This window comes from Desmodus rotundus, chromosome 1 (assembly GCF_022682495.2).
Source record: "Desmodus rotundus isolate HL8 chromosome 1, HLdesRot8A.1, whole genome shotgun sequence".
Lineage (NCBI taxonomy): Eukaryota > Metazoa > Chordata > Mammalia > Chiroptera > Phyllostomidae > Desmodus > Desmodus rotundus.
Genome location: NC_071387.1, coordinates 135,453,808 through 135,467,934, shown reverse-complemented (window position 1 = coordinate 135,467,934; position 14,127 = coordinate 135,453,808). Strand labels below are relative to the sequence as shown.

At 38.6% G+C, this 14,127-nt stretch overlaps 1 protein-coding gene across 3 annotated transcripts in view; it reads left to right on the top strand.

Annotated features, from left to right (window-relative positions):
- The first annotated feature begins 1,251 nt into the window (after positions 1 to 1,251).
- CHD1 (chromodomain helicase DNA binding protein 1) overlaps positions 1,252 to 14,127 on the top strand; it is a 72,352-nt gene continuing 59,476 nt past the window's right edge. Inside the window, exons 1-2 of one of the 3 annotated variants that reach the window (XM_045197677.3) lie at positions 1,252 to 1,809; positions 3,856 to 4,053. In XM_045197677.3, coding sequence (XP_045053612.2) covers positions 4,001 to 4,053 — 53 coding nt within the window. In that variant the 5' untranslated portion in view covers positions 1,252 to 1,809; positions 3,856 to 4,000. Of the gene's footprint in view, positions 1,810 to 2,107; positions 2,127 to 3,855; positions 4,054 to 14,127 lie in introns of those variants that run through there. The other 2 variants (XM_024563254.3, XM_053911070.1) reach the window with 2 other exon arrangements.

Sequence of the window (14,127 nt, the reverse complement as noted above, 5' to 3'; positions counted from 1 at the left end):
CATTTTTTAATAGACCATGTGTGTGTACCTGTTTGCTCTTCCCTACGCCCCAAGGTGAAAATACCCTTGAATATAACTAACAAATATTTGGAATTATGTCTTGAGATCTTTTTTGAAAGCTTTGAACCAAATTTTTATAAAACTTGATTATTTCCCACATGCAGAATTACTTTGGAATGCAGTTACCACATTCAAACTCATCTGACTTGGAAGGTGGGCCTTTACATGAAATCAAATAACTGAAAAGTGAGATTAGAACGTTTCAAAAATTTCGAGTGATTCAAGATTATGTGGATCAGAAAAATAATGAAGTGTAAGAGACTTTTGATTTAAAAAAATGCTTTCAAAAAGAGTGAAGCAGGACATCACCATGCTTGAAAAGAAAGTGTTTCCTTAGACACCTCTAAAGGATTGTGTCTGAGGCCTCCGTTTAAGAAACTGTCAACTAAATTGCAGCCCCTTAAACTGAGACAGTTACTAACGTCCTTCCGATTGCTTTTTTGTAGCGATTCTGCACCGCATGCTCCACCCCGCCCTCCAAGGAAGGAACCTAGAAAGGTTGTAAAAGGGTTTTTTTTTTCTGTTTTGTTTTTTTCCTGAACCAGGCTTGCGCTGCCCACAATTGAATCAAAACGCGGCACAGGATGTCAACAAGTAGGTCTCTATTTTCTCTCTCCTTCTCAGGTGCTGCCCCGCCCACAGGGAGCATTAAGCCCCCCGCGGAGCCTCTGTTGCTTGTCACCTAAGCGTAAGAGGCGGGAGGTGACCACAGTTGCCCAACAGTTAGGTTCCCAGGCTGCCTGGTGTGACGCAGCAGGCCCCTCCCCACCCCCTCCTGAAGGCACTCAGACCCGGGCGAGGCCTGGGCTACAGGACCTCACTCGGCCCCTCCAACTAATCCATTGTGCCCCTTCCGCGGCTACCCGTACCCCCATCATATTCTTCAGCATCTCCCCACCTCCCTGCGTCCCCGTTCCTTCTCAGTCTCTCAGCCTCGAGATCCTTGCGCAACCGTCCAGAATAGTGTCCATACCCGCAAGCAGCGAGCCTGCAGCTCCCACTTCCCGGAACTCAACTCAAAGCCGCTAAGGGAGGGTGCCCAAGCAAGGATCAGCGGCCCACAGCCTTGGTCAGAGTCCGGCGGCCTCCGCGAAGTGGGCGTGCGCGCTCCCATTGGCGCGCGTGCGCGCACTCGCACGCCGCCCGTACTGAGTACCAATCGTCTTCTTCTTACGCCCAACAACTCCACAACCTACCCCTCCCACCGCCCGCGTTCCAGGTGGAGGGGTTCGGCGTGCTCGCGCCCGCTCGCCCGCCAGCCAGCCTCGCGCCGAGTGGGGAAGGGGAGTGAGCCGAGGAGCTTACGTCGCGCGGGAGGCGGAGGCGACGGCGACCTCGGTGGCTGTGGCGGTGGACGCGGCTACGACCGAGACGGTTGCGCTCGTTCTTTCGGCGTCATGGCGGCTGCTGGGAGCCGATAAGCGGCGGGAGCGGGAGCGCGCGCGTGGCCGCTGGGGCGACGACGACGCCTGATTACTTCTTGATCTGGCTGCCCTCTCTGTTGGTGCTTCAATAATGAATTGATTGTTGGATTAGCTCCGTAGGGGATCGCGCTAGGTGCCGCCGGCCGGGGCTTCCCCTTTCCCTCTGCGTCCTTCCCCTTTCCCCCTCCCCTTCACGGACTCCTGCTAACCCCGAGGCGCCCGGAGCCGGAGGACTCCCTGGGCTGAAGAGACCGCGGGCCGGGCGCAGGGGAGGCCGCCGATCCGAGTCGGCTCCCTCCGCCCCGCGAATCCTTCACGCTAGCCGGTAAGAAAGGGGGCGGCGGGCGGGTCAGGATGTGGCGGGGAAGACGGCACCGGCCGGGCGGAGGGCGGAGACGGCGCGGTGGCCGGGCGGCGGCCGAACGGCTGAACTCCGGGCGAAGGCCGGGGCGGCCGGCGGCGGCGTTGGCGGTGGCGGACGGGCTCGGCGCGCAGGGGGCGTGTTTGTGGCGAGCGCAGGCCGGTGCCGCGAGGCGCATCCTCAGGCCGGCAGCTCGGCGGTTGATCTCGGGCCTCCTCCGCACGGGGTTGGCGGGGCCGCGAGGGGAGAGCTGCGAGGTTCAAGCAGTGAGCATTTGGCTGGTACGTCGGTCCCGCAGCTACCCGGGCTCCCTGCACGTGGGGAGCGGCGGGGAGGGGGAGGGGGCGGTGGCCCTGGCGAGCTTGGGAGGGCGCGGGGCGGGTCTGCGAGAAGTTTGAGGCGGGAAGAGGGACTCTGGGGCCGGGATGGAGGCTTTGCGAGGCCCGGGCGGGGGCGGGGTGGGGTGGTTCGGTTAGGGTGGGAGGCTGATAGCGGTGGAGCTGCAGTGGAGAGATGAGGGAGGGTTTTCAGTCTCCTTCGAGTACTGCCTCGAAAACTTAGCGGAAGCAAAGCAACTGTTAAAAGACGGGACTCCAAAGAGGATTGAAGAGGTTTAACGACTTAGGGAAGAGTCATTGTTAAGACCCTTGAAAGGCTGGAGAGAGGTGCATGTGCTTGCAGCTTCAGAACTTGTGGTTGTGAGAAGGGTCTCAGAAAGAGGACTTACTCGGAGAAGGAAGACGAGGGGGGAAAGGAAGTTACAATGTACAGCGAAAGCCATTTTGAGGGGCGAAAGGAAGGTGAAAAGGAAGGAACGAAAAGAGTGAACTTTCTTTACGAAGAGGGACTTCTCGGGAAGGAGGCAGTTTGTTAAAGAGTGCCTCGATTTTTAACACTTTAGCAGTGAAGCTCTTTGACTAGCTAGGATGAATAGTTAACATCAGGAATCAGTGTTGCGGGGAATAGTTATTTTTTGGATAACCAGTTCTTGCAAAAGCGTACTGGACTGTAGTCTCTGGAGAATGAAAATCTTGATCTCAATGTAGAGTTTGCTTGATCTAGATTGAGTTGGCAACGGTTGATCCGCGCCCCCCCCCCTTTTGGGGGAGGGGAGTGGAAATCATCGTAGGAGTGAATTGTCTTTGCTGAGGTCGAAGGACAGCTCCGCTCTCAGTCGGCTGTCTCGGTACTTTCTGGCTGGGGAAGGATCTGACGTCTCCTTCCCCCGCTTCTTCCTCTCCCTCCCCTGCCCGAGATCTCCTTTGTTTATTCGTGGATGGCTTGTAGGTGACTCTCCAGTGTTGTGCTGGTATCTTGAAAGGTAGAAATGCTGTGTCTTGAGCCATGATTCTTTTGCCCCAAATCATAGTATATATTTTATTACCTTTAAAAAAAAAAACAAAACATGGAGTCTCTGCGAGTCCAAACTGAATAAATTTTTTTTTCAGTCCACTGTCAGTTTACTTGGGAAAGAACATACTTATTTTTTGACCCATACATTTTAAGATTATATGATACACTTTTATTCTGGTTTTATGTGAGCATTTTCAGAACTTTCCCTCACTCAAGTATATGAAGTTCCTGATTATAGGTATTAGTGCTCTATTAAGGGTACCTTTCCTCCCCTTTATTTGTTTGACCAGGTATTTAATAAGACTTCATTTTCTATTCTTGGAGTATATGTATATGTTACATACCACCACTTTGCTTTAGTTATCTATTACATATATTTATATATTGCTACACAGTTGCAATTAGACTAAAAGTTTTATTACTCCACAAATATTTTAATTTCTTCTGTCAAAAATAAGCAGTGCTATGCTAAATTATAGTAAGTAGTCAGGAATGTAGTTAATAGAAGCTTAGGTGTTTTGAGTAAAGACCTCTACCCCTTCCTTATGCCCTCTGATCTAGTGGCTTATGCGTAGATTAGTTTAAGTGCTTTATAGACTTTTAATTTTTTTTCTCCTCAGGAAATTTTCTTACTTTCTTTATATATATATATTTTAGGTGAATCAAAAAGGGTCCCAGGAAACCTGTTAATGTTGAAGAAAATTCGTCTGAAGTTTTGATATTCAAGGAGGAGTCAGTATTTATATTCATCTTTTAAACTGGGAAGATTTATATTTCATTTCAAAACTTGTTGATATTTACAATGAATGGACATAGTGATGAAGAAAGTGTTAGAAACAGTAGTGGAGAATCAAGGTAAGCACTTACTATCAAGTATTTATGAAGGGAATTGAAAATTTTGTGATTCTTTTAGTTTTCCTGATAGGTGGCAGAATTTTGAGATTCAGATTCTCTTAGCTATCCAAATAGTAAAAAGTAAAAAGTTTCTAATATATGAAGCTTTGTTGGTCATATAGATTTTAATTATTTTTTTTTCCTTTGAGATACACAAAGCAGAACTTATAGAAAATTGTCTTAAATCTCTTTGGATGTTTATATTGTTTGGGTTAGTAGAGCTAGAGCAAGTAAGAAAGGAGACATTAAAATTGTCTCTCCAAATGAAAGCAATAAGAATGTCTATACTTACCTTTTTTCTGGGATTTTTATATTCTCTACCTGTACTGTCCAATATATAGTAGCCACTAGCCATGTGTGGCTATTTCAATTTGACTTAATTAAAATTACAAAATACTCAAAATTTAGTTATTCATTCACACTAGACACATTTCCAGTGCTAAATAGTCACTTGTGGTTAGTGGCTACCATGATGGACAGTACAGACAGTAAACATTTCTGTCGCTGCAAAAAGTTACTTTAGACATTGCTGGTCTGGACATTTGTTAAAAGTATTCCAGCAGACCCCCCCCCCCCCCATTTTCTTTCACATTTGAATTTTAATTGTACATACATGAGTTAAAGGTTCTTACTTGGGCCATGTCTTTGCAAAGAAGATACAGTTTATGTAAGCTATTTTAATATGTAAGAAGTCTTTTGAAATACAAAGTCCTTAAATTCTTTTGCAGACCTCAAAGTTTGAGTTATCTGCACATTACTAATAAAATCCATGTAGTTATTATACACCTATCATATGTGGAGATCGCAGTTATGGACATTGGAATCAGAATGCCTGATGACTTATCCCAGTTCTACTTACTAGCTGTGTGAATAAGGGCAAATTATTTAACTTATGAGGCTTTGATTTTTGCACTTATAAAATGGGGATTACAGTATTATATTATTTGAAGTTAAGGATTGAGATGCTACACATAAAGGGCTTAAAGTAGTTCCTAATATAATGTGTGCTCAATATTTGCTTATTATAATTGGCACATTTTATGTAACACATAGGTTACTACACAACTGGAAAATTAATTACAGTGATGGACAAGAAACAGGAAAGTTTTGCCAGTTAGGAGAATTTCAGAAAAAATGTTGGATAGACAATGAGGCAGTTTGTGTTTGTAGAGGCTTGGGATTTTCTTCTGGTCATGCTGGCTGCTCTTTGGTTTACCAGCTTTTACAGGCAGCCTGGGTAATAAAAACATCATCGTGAAAAAGCAGCAGGTATGGAAAGCATGTTTTACTTGAACAAGTACAGGTTCAGAGTTACAAAACCTGAGTTGACCCCATCTTTGTACTAACTAGTTGTCTGAATTATTTCATTACTGTGAGTGATTTTGAAGTTTCACCTTACCACTTAATTTACAAAGTATAATAATATTTAGACAACAGTTCGACTAGAATCATCAGAGTTGAAAGGCTAATTTACAATACTTGAATCTCAGCTTTGATTCAGTCTCTGCAGGTATATTGACTGTAGTAAGTGAGTAGGAAAATCACATTGTCCACATTGTCTTACTCATTAGTGAGCAGTGAGATAGTTAATAGTAAAATATCTAGAGGAAGCATAGGAACCAAGCCACACACAAAATAGGAGTGGGATTTGTGAGAGCAAGAGACCATCTTCTATTATATTCTGATCTGTTCCAGTAATTTTTTATATATTCTGCCATATCTAAAGCAAAAGGAAGCACACTAGTAAGTGAAATTTGATAGTATAGGTAAAAAAAAAAAAACAGAAATCAATTTAGTCAATCTTTTACAATGCATACTTATTTTACATAATTGCAAATCATATTCCCCAGTTATTGTCAGTCATTATTTCACCCATACAAGTTTTATGTCCTGAGAAATGTGATTTAGTTCTTAAGACTGCCTTCGTGTTTATCAGAAGGAAGACCTGCTTCTACTTTACTTTCATTTTCTTCCTTACTGCTTTTGCTATCCTTTTCCTTTGCTCTGCTGTCATTGTTACTAACCCTCAGGTCCTCACCACCCCCCCTCCCCGCTGCAGCCTCCACCATTGCCCAAGCTTTCATAACAAGGCAGTACAGAGAAGGGAGATTGTATCTAGTTTAAAAAAAAAATGAGAAGATGAACTTTATAGATATAAGAATTTTCTTGCAAAAAAACAGAAGTTACCCTAACTATGAATATTAATATAGAGTGATAAATGGAGAAATATATTGTTTGGAAAATGTATATACATTGTAAATTTGCTTTTTATTGGCTAGAGTTTTTAAATGTATTTTTGCTTCAGATTTTCTTTTTTTCTTTGTGGAAATTTATGAAATGAAATAGAATTAAGAAAGGCCATTTGGCATTTGAGGTTGGTATAATTAGCTTTCTACTAAAAAATACTGTGATTCTTTCCATGTAGAAAGTTCTCTAACCATTGACGGAAAGGAAGAATACATGCAGGAAATTGTCTCTTTGGCCATGCTATAACTGTCAATTTTGAAAGTTATTTACTAAGAAATGTGGGTCAGGATGCACCTGTACATCAGTTTCAGCTCAGCACAAAGTTTATTATATCACTGAAGTCAAGCTTTCTAAAGATACTATTAGAAGATTTGAAAGCATCAATTCCCAACTGTGTGGATATATGTTGTTATTTGTAACCAAGTTTTTCTTATCCTAGTTAGACATTTTTTAATTTTTAAGTTAACTTGAATGATGATGTACTTCAGAAATAGATTTATGGGTAAAGACCAGAAATATATAGTCACATTTTGCTAATTTTTGATTGATTGATATTCATGCTTAATACTCAGAAGAAACTCTGTTTGCCTGTAGATTAAATTTTCAATAATGTAAGTTTGTCCATGTAAATTTGAGAATTTCTTTTAATCACTGTAATTACTCTATATATTTCACTCTTGAAAGTTCTTATAGAGTGAGAGAACTTGTTGGTGATATGTGATAATGTGCTTAGTCATTTAGAATTAATGCATACCTGGTAATTGAGATTTGTTGACCTGATTCTTAGAATTCTTTTCATTTTATTTCATTACAACTTTTTATAGTATTAACAATGCTTTATTTAATATATTTATATATTATGTTTTAAATTTGTGTGTGTGTAAATTTTATGTGTACTTAGAGTAATACTATGTTGCACTTAACATTTCCTTGGCTTATATAAAATATTTTAATTATTGTTTTAGGCTCCAAGAATCTTTAGATCTCAACTTTTAAAGTAATTTAGGGTAGGCAGTTAGTAGGAAATAGGATCAATAGAAATGTTATAAATGAAAATCTCCTTTATAGAAATTCAATCTTTAAGACTTTTTAATGACTTTGAGAAGCCCAACAGTCTAAATGACATGTTAAATTTAAGGAACACCAAGTCGAAGTTAAATTGAACACAGGATACATTTTTCACCATCTAATTGTTTCAAACTTGGATATATTACATTTGCTCTGTGATACAGTTTTATGTTGAATATTACTATGGCACACCAATTTTGGAAACGCTGCATTTGTGTATATACATACTAGAAAGATTTCTTACCATCAGAATCAGTTTCTTTCACTAAATGAATTTGAACAATTTTTAAAGGTGCAGTGCCAATTAAAATGTTTCCTGAGCTTACTTCGCTGTTACCTCAGAGTATTTAAAAAAAAAAATGTTCACTCTTAAATTTCAAAAACTTGTGCTAAGAAACATTTTGTGGAAGATAGGAAAATATGAAATTCCAAAGGTAGAATGGCTAGAAATCATTGATAAGAAATCTGGTTTAAAAATTTCCTGTGATGTTGTTAATTACAGGAAAGTGAGACTCTTTCTCACGTCATGTTTTGTTAATTTCTGTTTCTCAGTTGAGTGTGTGCATCTCTTCATGTTAATTTTTTATTTCCTTAAATATCTTTATATGCTCCTGCATCTAAGATCATCTTCTAAGATCATTTCTTAGGCTTTCAAGACTGAAACTGTTAAGTAGGAGCTTAAGTAATAGGTTACTCTCTCTCAAAATAGAATTTACTAAATTAAAAATTTCACAGAATTTCCTGGGATTGTGGTTAATCTGGGTCTGTAAAGTATTCAAACTTTTAATTGGTATGGATAAGAAAATTGTATGTGACTTGACTCTCAAAGACATTACTTTTATGTGCATAGGCATGAGATAATGTGGACAAACATTAACGTGTACTGGCCTCATTTTAATGTTGCCTAAGTGGTTGCTTATTTAAGATCTTGATCACTGGTGGGTTACATCTGGTACAGTTCTGTGTTTTAAAATAAGGATATTTCCTTGTGGTCAAAAGATAAAGAATAGATGGAGAAAACATTTTGTTTTACATTTTTTATGGAAAATTTAAAAACATACAGAAATACAATAGTTGCAGCTCCAGTTGTCCTTGGACCAGCAACATTGCCATCACCTAGGAGCGTGTTTGAAATATACAACCTTGGGCCCCACTTTAGACTAACAGGATGAGAATCTTTTTCAATGGATTCCCAAGTGATTTCTTTTTATATTAAATTTATATGCATATATGTGAAGCTCTTTGCCTGGAGTCATTAAGCACCTTGCCACGTTTTCTTTTATTGTTGTTATTGATGCTGCTGTTGTTATACATGCTTTTTATTTTCTGGGTACCCCATAAAAAACGGTAGGCCATGCCAGCAAGAGGCTGGCTATTTATCCTTACTCAAGAAACAATAATAATGGCAACCAGTAATTACTGAGTTCTTACTTTGAGCCAAGCATATGTGCATTACATGAATTTCTCACATTTCACTTTCACAAAACTCCTGTTATGTTGCGGTATTGATGATTCCCATTTGCCAGAGGGGAAACCTGATTTATAGCCATATTTAAAAGTCTCTTTGAAAAAACCATTAACTAAATTCCAGACTTTATTTGGAATTCATCGTTTTTTCCATTGATTTATTCTTTTCTGTTCCAGGATTTAATCCAGAGTGCCACGTTGTATTTATTTCTCAACTTTCCCCAGTGTTCTTTGGTGTTCAAGAGTTTCTCAGTCTTCTCTGACTTCCTTATCAGTCTTGAGAAGTACTGGCCAGGTATCCTGTAGTATGTCCCCTTATTTAGGTATTTGTCTAATGTTTTTATTAGGATAAGCTAGGGTTCTCAGTTTTTAGAAAGAGTATCACAGAGAAGAAGTGCTCTTCTAGTCACATTGTATGGGGAGCATAATATCTACATGGCATTACTGATGATGTTAACCTTCATTACTTAACCAAGGAGTATTTGCCAGATTTTTCCAGAGTTATTTTTTCCCTTTCCATATTCAAGTATTCCCTTTTTGAAGCATGTCACTCTGTCTAGCCTACTCTCAAGTGGGTGGGGGTAGGAGTGACAATTAAGTTAACATCATCCGTTGTGAGGGGATATCTACATATACTAAGTGGAACTGTTCTGTACCAAATCATTTCTTCCCCATGTATTCAGTCATTTATTTATATAAGCATGGACTTAGGTATATATATTTTATACTTTGGGTTGTAATCCAATAAATTGGATTACATGGATCCAATAAATCCAATAAATTGGATTTATTTTGTTGTTTACATTGTTCTAGGCTTGCCCATTGGGAGCTCTCTTTCAAGTTGGCTTCTGATGTCTTTTTACTCCTGTCCTTTTGCCCTAGAATCAACCATTTCTCCGGAGAACACTGATTCCTTTTGTTGGAGAAAAGGGTATTAGAAACCAAAATTTGGGTGCTGGTTATGTTTGTTACTATTAAGGTGTCACTGCTTCTGGGCTCTTTGAGCAGACAAAGCAGACAGCTAGGTAATAATAGGTATCTATACTGAACCACATGTATCTACAGATCTGTAGTTGTTTTTGTATCTGTCCATCTATATAAGGTAAACATGAGTTTGTACAGTTGTACAGATGTCTCCAATTCTAATCCTGTTCTACAGGATTCATCCTAACCTTCCTTTCTTGCTGTTTATAATTTCCATCTCCGACAGAAGGAAAGCTGGCTCTCACCATCCATGCATTTCAACCTCAGTATACAAGTAAAGCAATTTCAGAATTGTTAGGCAATACTGCAAGAATTTACCAACTAGAAGATAATGTTTATGTACAGTGTACAGTTGCTGTTATACTTAGACTTGCTGTTTCTAGTCAAAAACTGTTTTCCCAAGTTACTCAGGTTAGTTTCATTCTTCCCTATTTCCCCCTTCATTATGGTTATATCATAAATATGTAAGGAAGTTAAATTCATTTGTTAATCACTTGCATTCTTCCATCCTGAGGGATCCTCAGTCACATGAATTGATTTTTTTTAACTTGCATGTATTGCATTTATTCTGTGAAATACAGTTTTATAGGTTTTGACAAATATATAGAATCATTTATCCTTCACCCCAGTACTGTATAGAAAGATTCCTTTACCCTGAAAGTTCCCCTGTGTGTTCCAGGTCTACTGAATCAGTGTTTTCATTTTAACAAGATTCCCATGAAATTTGTATGCATATTAAATTCTTGTGCATGTATATGAAGCTATCACCTGGAATCATTTGGTATCTTGCCTTCTTTTAAAGTTATAAATTAACTTGAAGAAAGATTATGATGATCTAGGGGTGATAATGGAATAGCTGGTTTAAATATACAATCAAGAATGTATACTCGAATTTATGGGGCCATATAGTATGCAGGTGAGGTGAAAGAAAATCAGATTGGGCTCATTACTGGAGTAATGTAATGAGCTATATACAGGAAGTTTTTTATTGAGCTCTTTAACTTTTGTAATCTTAAAAATGATGAGAAGTGATACAGTTTGTAAAGAAAGGAAGAACAAGTGGTATGTATTTAGAAGATTGATGAATAGGAAGGTTTTCACAGAGGTCATAGTCTCCCAATAAAGAAGTACAAGTTCCCTAATAAAGAGGACGTGTTGGACGTCCTACCTTTGCAGTTCTTTTCCCTGAGGTTAATTCAGTGTTATGCTGAAGTTTTTGTATGGTTTACTCCCAGATGGAAAAAGAAGGAAAAGAAAGCATAGCTGAATAAATGCCACACCATAGAAGTATATTACCTGTGTGAATGGGACTGCTCAGAAGCACTGGTTTTAGGGAGAGACTTTAGGGATCTATTGTTCCAGAATCAAGTTCTTCTGCATGAATAACTGAGAACATTACTGTTGATATTATGCCACTATAATGCGAGGTGACTGCTTACTCAAAAAGTCAACTTTAAATAAATGTTAAGCTACTTTCAAAAGTTTCTTTAGTGTGCATAGATTAAGTGAGGGCTAATTATTATTGAGATTAAAATACAGAAGACACTCAAAGTTTGGCTAAACAGTAGTGGTATCTGGGATCCACTATCAACAGTATCTCTCAGAGTTGAGGCATAAGGCACACAAATAGTGGGGAGCTCTTTTCTTAATGCAAACCATTCACATTAGCTGTTGTACATCTCTCCTGTTGCTGCTTTCATAAATATAGTTCTGTGTCCTCAAATAGTTATGTAATTTTAGGTAGTAATTCTCAACCTTTTTCATCTCATGGTACACATAAACTAATTACTAAAATTATGTGGCACATCAAAAAATAGATGTTTGCTGATCTGACCAAAAAATAGGGTATTTTTCACTCATTCATCTCAGGCAGCTATTGTGTTGGCTGTTGTCATTTTCAAATTTGACAATCTAAGGGAAAAGAGGTCAGTTTCCCTGACTAAATAGTCAGGTGTTGCAGGTTTTAAAATTCTTGGGGCACACTGGTTGAAAATTGCTGGTTTAAATAATTGAACAACTATAATACTGTGTGGTAGATTATCCTTGAAATACTAAAATTTGAGATTCTTGTTACTAATTTATAATCACAAGAGAGACCTAAGCCTTAAATATTTGTAGCATCAGGTGGATATGGTACAGAAAGATACAGTCTGCAGCAGTTCAAATGTAGGAGACAGAGAAGTTTGATCATAAGACAGATGGTTGATTTCTGCATCAAGCCCAATATTAGGATGAAGTTAAAAAAAATTTTTTTTAGAGAGCAATTAAAACCCTGGTAATCTTAAATATTGTGTGTATGAAAAGTCTTGGCAATGTAGCTTTTATAAGGTGAGGTATTTTGACAGGCTTAGGCAAAAAGTAATTTTTATACCCAGGAAAAATGATGTTAGAAGGCAATAAATACCACGCTGAAGAGTTTTTACATAAAGGAATGATGCCATTGGTGAAGTGGAGTTACAGTCTAAATTCCCTCAAGAAGACCATTCTTGTTTTTGTCCTGGAGGTAGATTATAATATGATTATTGCCATGTGATGCAACTACTGCAGTATTCCCACTTATGTGACTAAATTTTGTATTGCATTAATAAAAGTAAGTTTGATATGAAAGGAAATTTTTTAAGAAAAGAATTACAACTAGCTGTACATTAGTACTAAAAATACAAGTAATTTCTTTATTCCAGTTTTAGCATCTATTTTATATAGAAGGATTGGCCTAGAGTGAAGTAGCTTATCCCAGTCATACTATACTACATTGATTAACTTATTTTGCTATGTGACTCACAGTAGTTGGAGGGTTTTTTAAATCATCCTAAGGCTATGTTTATTGATTTTAGAGAGAGGGAGAGGGGAGGGAGGATGTGGGGGGGGGGAGAGAGGGACAGAGTGAGAGAGAGAGAAGGAAAGGGAAACATGAATGTTAATGAGTAACATTAATTGGTTACCTCCCATTTGTGCCCTGACCTAGGATCAAACCCTCAACCTAGGTATGTGCCCTGACCAGGGATTAAACCTGCAACCCTTTCCATGTACGGGGTGACGTTCCAACCAACTGAGCCATTTGGCCAGGGCATGGAGGTGGGGGTTTGTTTTGTTTTGTTTTTAGGTTTCGCTTATATATTTTGAGAGAGAGGGAGAAGGAGGGAGAAAGAGACGAAGAAAAACATCGATGTGAGAGAGAAATATTGATTGGTTGCCTCTTGTATGGTGCCCCAGCCAGAACCCGACCTGCTTACCCAGGCATGTGCCCTGACCAGGTATTGAACTGGCAACTGATAACACCCAACCAGGCCACACTAATCAGGGCATGGAGGTTGGTCTTATGTGCAGCACATTCCCAAGGGTATGTGCAGACTGTGATAATTTTGTTAGAAAGTAAAGCACATAGTACTGGGAATTTTGTGGGAGTTTTTTTTTTTGTGACAGTATTCATTAATTTTAAAAGCATATAAATATTTTTATAGCAAATTAATCAATCTCTTTAAATTGAACTTTTAAATGTAGACATTTATTTTTTTTGTGCCAAGTTAAGACTGTAGATAATTTCAGGTATGTGCAAAATTAGTGACAACACTAAAATGAACCCTCATGTACGTATCATCTAGCTTTAACATAACATATTTCATCTCATGGCCAATGTAGTTTAATTTCTAAGTTCGACCTACTACTAATCCCTCCTACTCAGTTATTTTAAAGATTATTTTGAAACATCATATAATTTGTATATGTGTTAGACTTCCACGTGATAGGTAATACCAGTGAAGAAGAAAATCAACATTATCAAGTTTTGCCTATGGGCTGCTGTAATTATAAATTGTATAATTTGAGATCACATCATTAATAGTATAATAAATTAATATATTTTGTGGAACTATTATCAGTGACTTTCAAGTATATATGCATATAGCCCTTATTTCACATCTTATTTTGAATGCTTACTATAGAAACTTCTGAATTTACTGTCTTTTACTTGGAAGTAAAGTGACTAAATCTTAAACAGTCATGCTAAATGTTACCTACCCTTCCTAGTATATATTTGTAGCAGTTTTATTCTCCTTTTTTCAATTAGAGACTTTAAGATGATAGAATTATACAGTAATTTAAGAAAGTTTACTTTGTAACAGAATTTTTGTCTTGGATTGGTAATTTATAATACTAAAAGAAACTTTTATATTTGTTTTTCAGTCCCTAAAAAGCAGTGACACTAAATGGTTTTCAGAGCCATACAGGTAGATAGATACTTTCTGGGTTTTTCTCAAATCTTTTAATAGT